The 7,496-nt window shown below is 52.7% G+C and overlaps 1 protein-coding gene across 1 annotated transcript in view; it reads left to right on the top strand.

Annotated features, from left to right (window-relative positions):
• Nucleotides 1-1,131: 1,131 nt before the first annotated feature.
• Nucleotides 1,132-7,496, top strand: part of DACH1 (dachshund family transcription factor 1) — a gene marked incomplete at its 3' end in the record, with an annotated part of 315,599 nt that continues 309,234 nt past the window's right edge. The window contains exon 1 of the mRNA XM_057366519.1: nucleotides 1,132-2,907. Within this exon, the coding sequence (XP_057222502.1) occupies nucleotides 2,180-2,907 (728 nt within the window). The remainder of the gene's footprint in view (nucleotides 2,908-7,496) is intronic.

The raw sequence follows: 7,496 nt of genomic DNA, 5'->3' as shown, positions 1-7,496 counted from the left end.
CAGTAGGTTTCCTAATTCAGAGTTCACCCAGATCTTCAAGTGGCAGTATCATCTGCCTGTGTCCCGATCTTCTTATGGATCTGTTCTGTCTTCACAAGGTGTGAGAGAAGGTGACATGCAAAAAGAACAACGGAAGGAAAGAAGATATGGACAGAGTTGGCTTTCTACAAGTGAAAAAAAGAAAGAGGCAGTGTATTTACATTTTGAAATTACAAGTTTCATGCAACACTAGATCCCACCACTGGGATCCCACCAGTGGAACTCAAGTTGTATAAGCTCCTTCAGATAAACGTTCTCAAAAATAACCACCTAAAAATGGCTCAAAGAGCTGCTCTGCACAGTTTTGGGTACATAAGACTTCAAAGTAAAACACTGCTCTGTGTTTTCCTGGTTTTATTTGCAATTTTAAAGATTTTAGTGCAGGATAGCTTACATTTCACTAGCTAAAGGAGTCTTAAGTAGCACTAGAACACAAATTCCCATAAATTGAACTTAAAGTACAATAAGCAAGCACGTCGTATGAGAATAGTTTATGTCTGATCCTGTGGAAATTCCCCTGCACCAAATTACTACAGTTGAGATTATCCACTCTACAGATGTGTCATCCCATGAGTCATGCCTCATGTAATAGTATACATAGGAAAAAAAAAGGGCTATGGGCACATACATGCACCGCAATTAAGTATACACAGGGTGTATTTTTTAAACAGGAAGAACGCACGCACCGACCCCTGATTTTGCAGACCCCCCATCTGCACCAATGGCCATTTCTTTACCCCTTTCAAAGAGCGAAGCGCCCTCAGGACACGCAGCACCCAGCCCCGGGCTTTCCGGACGGAGCCCGCACTCCAGCTGCCAAACGCTCCCGCCGCATCCCGGCCCCGGCCGGCAGGTACCGCGCCTGCCGCCCGCCCCACGGCGCATGCGCGCCCCACCGCGCCGGCTGACTTTGCGCGCTCCCTGCGCGGAGGGGCCGGGCGGGCTGCGCGGTACCCGCACCTGTTGCGCGGCGGGACTGCGCGGGCCGCCCGCCTGCGCCTCTCCCGAGTTACTCGTGTGCCGCCGCAGCCCGCTCGGCGCGGTGTCTCGGCGGCCTGGCTCCTGGTGCCCCGTCCCCTCCGATCCGCAGGAAAGTGCTCCGCGGATGCCGCCGCGTGGGGCTGTCCGTGCGCGCCCCGCGCAGCCGCCGCCGCCGCCCGCGCAACAAAGGGGACCCTCGGCAGCAGCTCCCACCCCGCCGGGAGGAGCGTTTGTGGTCCCGGGAGAGCAACAACAGCGGCAAGAGCAACAGCCCCGTGCGGAGGTTTCTGCTTTTGTCTGTCTGCCCCGGCAAGGTGTGCGGTGCCCGGCGCCCCCCTCGCGCCCCGGCTCCCCCGCTCCCGCCCGACTTTGGGGGAACGCTGGAGACGCTCGCGTTTCTCCACAAACTGTGTTGACAAGCGACTGTTGAAAAGGGCTGGGAAAATTACATCTCTCATCTCTGGTGGGGTGAAATATGAAACATGTAATCTAACGGTTCCTGAAGGAGGGGGGGAGAGGGACTTCTCTTCCCTCTCTCGCTGTTTTCCTGCTCCGGGTTCCTGGTTGGATAATTTGGGTTAATACTAGTGAGTGAGCCTTTTGCTGCTTCAAAGGGTATTTCAAGTTGCCGGAGCTCCTCCCCTCCGCACCGTGTGACAACAACAACTCGTCCAGCGAGCGAGCGGCGGCGGCGGCAGCAGCCAGCACTTCCCAGCTCATTTTCTCTCTGTCATTCCCCTCTCAATCTTTGATCAATGTACTTGCCAGAGAGAACCGAAGTCCTTCAAACCTCCTCCTTTTCACCTTCGTCTTTAACGTGGTGCTAGAGCAAGGACCACAAAAAGAAACTGCCCTCCCCCTCCCCTCGGCCCCAGCCCCGCCGCCCGGAGCGGACTTCTCCTCCTCCTCCTCCTCCTCCGTCCCCACTTGCGGGACACTTTGTGCGTTCTCTCTCTCACTCTGCCCCCTGCTCTCTCGCTCGCCGCAGCACCTGATCTGGGGTTATCCCCCCCTTCTTCTCCCCCCTCCTCCCTTCTCTCCTTTCCTCCTTTTTTTTTTTTTAATAATTTTTTTTTTTTTTAAATTTTTCCCCTTTCCCCTGCGTGTGTGTGTGGGAACTTTCCCCCCTCCCCCTGCCCCCTCCGCCGTATATGTGACCATGGCCGTACCGGCTGCTTTGATCCCTCCGACCCAGCTGGTCCCCCCTCAGCCTCCGGTCTCAACTTCTGCCGCCTGCACCACCACCACCACCACCTCGTCGTCGGCCACCTCGTCGTCGGCCACCTCCTCTCCGTCTCCGTCCATCGCTCCCCCGCCGGCCGCTTCGGGGACAAACCTATTCCGGCCGGAGCCCATCGCAGCGGCGGCGGCGGCGGCCACAGTCACCTCCACCACCAGCGGCGGCGGCGGTAACGGCAGCGGCGGCGGCAGCAGCCCCAGCCTGGGCACCGGCGGCGGCGGCGGCGGCAGCAGCAGCGGCGGCGGCAGCGGCGGCACCTCCACTCCCAATGCCAGCGCGGCCAGCGCGGCCGGCAGCCTGCCCGGCAAGCCCGTGTACTCGACCCCGTCCCCGGTGGAGAACACCCCCCAGAATAACGAGTGCAAGATGGTGGATCTGAGGGGGGCCAAAGTGGCCTCCTTCACCGTGGAGGGCTGCGAGCTCATCTGCCTGCCCCAGGCTTTCGACCTCTTCCTGAAGCACTTGGTGGGGGGCTTGCACACGGTCTACACCAAGCTGAAGCGGCTCGAGATCACGCCCGTGGTCTGCAACGTGGAGCAGGTCCGCATCCTGAGGGGGCTGGGGGCCATCCAGCCCGGGGTCAACCGCTGCAAACTCATCTCCAGGAAGGATTTCGAGACCCTCTACAACGACTGCACCAACGCCAGGTAAGCGCCGCAAGGCACACGCGCGCCCCGCCGGCCCCCCCGCCGCCGCCCCCGTCCCACCCCCGCGCGGTGCGGTCCGGGCGGGCGCTGCGCCGCTTCCCGCTGCCCCTTCCCGCTGCCCCCTCCCGCGCTGCCCCGGCACTCCGCCGGCCTTCTCCGCAGCCAGCCGCGCTGCTTCTTGGTGGGACGAAGGGACGGAGAAGGGGCGTTTGTGCCCCCCTCCCGCTGCGCCCTGCAAGTGTCGCCCTGTCATTGTCCCCTTCCCTGCCCCCCGGCAGAGGCGTGCCGGGGGCTAGGGTGGCCGCAAGCAGCTCAGCGCGGGGGCGCCGGGCCGGCGGGGGTGRGAAGGGGGCAGCAGGGCCAGAAAGTGCTTTCTGACCGAACCCCCTGCTGAAGTTTTTCCCTGGATGTATCTTTAAAGCARGCAACCTTGGGGAAAAGCCGCCCGAAGGGTGCACGGGAGTGGGCGGGGAGCGGTCCTGATGGGGGGACGGCGACATAGACACTCGGGTGTCGCGTTAACTGGGATGGGGCGCAGAGCTGCCCGGGCGTCGGGCCCATTCCGGGGCGATGGAGGCCGCTTGGCCATCAGCTGCTGTCACACATCCGAGGGGGCACGTGCACTTTTTGTGTAGGGCTGTAAGGCAGTTGCCACATGGCGAACGGGGGAGGTGAATGAAGGGCGGGAAGACGGCGAGGAGGAGGAGGAGGAGGAGGAGGAGGTGGCGGCGGCTTTTCTTTGGGGTAGAGGGGAGAGGTGCCAGGCGGCCGGGCTGGGCTGCTTCCTCGGCGAGGGGGGGTGGGGGTGTCGGTCCCTGAGGAGCAGGTGCGAGCAGCTCCAGGCCCCCGCCAGCCGGGGAGGAGGAGACGGGGGGCAGCGGGAGCGCGGCAGGGATTTGGCAAGGCTGGATCGCGCTACCGCGCAGAGTAACGCGGGCGCGGTGGCGGGGACGGCGCCGGGGGAGGGGAGCAGCGCTTCGGCTGCGGACGGTGCGGGGATATCCCCGCATCCCGCGGGCCGGGGGGGCCGCGGGGGAGAGGTGAGCCCCAAACTTGCCACAACCGGGGAGGAGTGTCGGGGGGATAGAAGGAGCTGGCAAAAGAGGAAATTCCTGATGCAATAGYAGCCGCCTTTGCAACGGAGAGCGAAAGCATGGGGCTGTTATCTCTCAATCTGTAGGTTACAGGGCTGAATCTGCTCGATAAGGAGAAGRGATCGCATAACTGCCGTGACCCCGAGATCAGTGCGCTCGGAAGCGCCTCCAGTTCCCGAGGGCTCCCTCTGCCTCGGGCGGGGGCGGGGGGCTCCGGCTCTGCCGCGCTGGAGGGGCGGCGGGAACTTCCCACGGAGGAGATCGCGGACAAAGTCCCGATGCTACTTTGAATATACCCAAACAAACAGACCGGGCTCGTTTCACTTTCCTCTTGTCAGATTTCAAGGTGCAACAACAACCAACACGTGGGAAATTAACCCCACGCAATGCCGTGCTCCAGCTCGTCCCGTCCCGTCCCGTCGCCGATGGCGGGGGGTGTGACATCGCCCCCTCCCTCCTCTCATCCCCCCCTCCCTCCCCTCAACCCCCCGAAGCAGCAGAGGGTGCCTGGCAGTCATTAGCATAGAGCCAGGCGAAGCAGAGCACTTACTCTGCGGTGGCTGTTGCTAGATGGATTGTTGAAGTTCCTGAATATTCAGGGCAGCAGGACAAAACAGCCTGGAATAACTTCCAAGCGCTGACATAACTGTAGCTGCTCGGGTAACTCTGCTGTTGTTTCATGTGGAATCAACATGAATATTAATAGCTGCTCTTAGACAATTGTTGGGTTGGGGGTTTTGTGTGTGGGTGTGTGTGTGTCCATGTGGTGTGTAACTTGTAACAACTCTGCAAGAGTTCCAAGTTTTGGTCCTTAAAATAAACCGATGGAAGTTTTACTTTGCCACAGACATATCGTGTGAATTTTAACTTGAATACATAGAATTAAGAAATACAGAAACTTTTTGGTTTGGGGGGGGGGGGGTGGAGTTGGGGGAGTGTGGAGACACCAATTCGTGGACTTGGCAGGGTTATAAAAGGGTTTGGCAGCCCCGTTGTAACATGGCTTGATTATGTCAACAGCACAGAATCGGCTGTGTTTCAGCTGTTCCTGAGGTTTGCTGTGTTATCTTCCAGTGTAGTAGAAATTACAGTAGGGGTTCAGAAGTGAATAAGATTTGACCCTTAAAAAGCCTAATTGTAGTAGACTTACTTATACATCCATTAAGCAAATAAATTAATGGGAAGGATATGCAAAATGTATTAWTACAGTATAGACAAATAAAGCAAAGTGGGTCAGTGAGTTTTGGTCAAAATGGATGATAAAATGGGAAGATAAACCTGTATTTGCTTTCTGCGTTTCCCCTCTGATACATTTAATTCTTCTCTCTTTACAAATTATTTTTAATTATTTCTGACATTACAGTATTATGCAGGGAATTTTGGTCTACTGAGTTTAGTGATTTAAGTGATATTTCCAGACTCCCAGTTACTGCATACTTKAGCTGGGTGATGTCTTTTTGTATCCCGGGTGGACACTTTACTGTTGAGATGGAAGCTGTAAGAGCCAACTCCATTCTAGCGGCTAAATTGTTATACTCATCAGATTCAAAAAATTCGAACCAGCATCTTATCACTGTTATATTTGTCTCATTATCAGCTGATGCACTCGAGTACGCTAATCCCTTTTTGGAAAGCTTCATCAAGGTTAATATGTTATTTAATCAAAAAAGGCATCCAAATAAAGCCATTACTTTGTTGTTCTTTAAATGGATTGAATCGTTAGTTTCCAGTTGCTGTGGAAATAATTTGTAATAACTTATTTTGAGACGGAAAAGTTTTAGATGTGTTTCACCAAAATGATACATTTAAACTGTGATATTGCTATTTAAAAAAAATCAATAAAACAAAAATCAATAAAACACCAAGGGATTTTCTATTGAATGCTTAATGTGGAGGTCTGTAAAGTGAATTGGTTTCTGTGTTTATTTGTGATACTACTAATAATAACATGATACTAAAGGACCTTTTTCTAAATTAGGCTTGTGTATCAGTTCACTGGAAAAATAAGCTTCCGTTATGGAAGATGACTTTTCTTTTCTGGTCATACTGACCTTTGCTTTTATTTTCCTCATAAAAAGCACTGGCCGCCAAACAGAAATCCAGGAAATAGCAAACTGTGCATTTAGCTTACATTCCGATTAAATGGTTTGACATTAATGGGATGCTAGAAAGCCATATGCCAAACAAATAGAGGAAGGATAAAGGCAAAACATGGAAAATATTTAAAGCTACTAGATGCCAGTCGAGTCAGGTTTCTTGAATGTGTGGGTGAAAGAGAGTAGCGAACTGTGCACTGGATGTCACCTGCCTAGGATTAATGACCTGGAAGCTATTGATCCCAGATTGTTTCTGGTCTCTTGTGTTTTGAGCACTTGTTGTGTAATTTTGCCATGCTGGGTCCCTTCGTGGAGTTTTCCCATAGACTTAGGCTGGCTTTGGATCGTGCCCACCAGAGGAAAGGCTAAAAGCGTGCGCTTTCTTCTGACCTTCCTTCTGTGACCAGGATATATTAATCTTTTCTGACATTTGAAGATGATTTTGAATGAGTTCATTGACATTCATACTTAAAGCAGGGAATTATTTGCAGCCTTTGGAAGCTATTTACAATTTGTGGAAAACAACCTAATTGATTTTTGAGTATAAAGGGGAAAGATGCTGAACATGAAACAATTCTCTTCAAAGCCTATCTTACACGRCAGTTATTCAGTCCCTCTTTGCTAGCTTCTGCTTCTCTCAAATTATGTGGACCCAGCATGTCCTTGTTTACTGAATACTGCACGCTTGCATAGCTTTTTTTTTCCCTGTTTGTATTAATTAAAGGAGTATCTCACCCAGATAGGTTAGTACAGATCATGGATACTTTAAATGAACAGGTCAGCAGGTGCAGCTGGAACGAATGTCAAATATTTAGTACTTGTGGTTTATATTGATGACCTTCCTTCTTGCCACAGATTATTAAAATATGATCAGCAGAAAAGTGGAAGGCTTTACAAGCAAAGATGACTTCTGGAAGGCCAGAAGATGAATTGTAGTAACTATAAAGGAGTAAAAGGTTTGGAAGTGGTTTCCTCAGACTTAAACAAAATGTAAGACTCCAGTTGCTGCTAATAGCAGTATTTTAATATCCATCTTACATTATGTATTTAATGAAAAATATTGTAGTTTAAAAGCTGAGATCTTTGGATCATACTTACTGCAGCAGAGCAGAAGTGTTTATCCCCTTAATCTGATACTGAGTTGCTGGCRGTAGCAGGGTATCTGATACTTTGGAAGGGAACACTTCTCTGCTGTGAGCGCTGGCTGCCGGTCGAGGAGCGCTGCCGGTGTTGTTCCTGTGCAGGGAGGTGAGGGCCTGCTGGTGATGGGCTGGGGGGACATTTTTCCCCTGATTCCTTCACATGATCTTCCACAAGTATTCAATTTGATTAACTCCTCCTTTATTTAACAGCTATGAATATTGGTAAAGTTTAAGTTTTGTGGGTTTTTTTTTTGTTT

Source organism: Malurus melanocephalus, unplaced genomic scaffold, assembly GCF_030028575.1.
Source record: "Malurus melanocephalus ecotype Western Australia unplaced genomic scaffold, MMel_1.1 scaffold_66, whole genome shotgun sequence".
Taxonomy (NCBI): domain Eukaryota; kingdom Metazoa; phylum Chordata; class Aves; order Passeriformes; family Maluridae; genus Malurus; species Malurus melanocephalus.
This window is presented reverse-complemented; position numbering and strand designations above follow the sequence as displayed.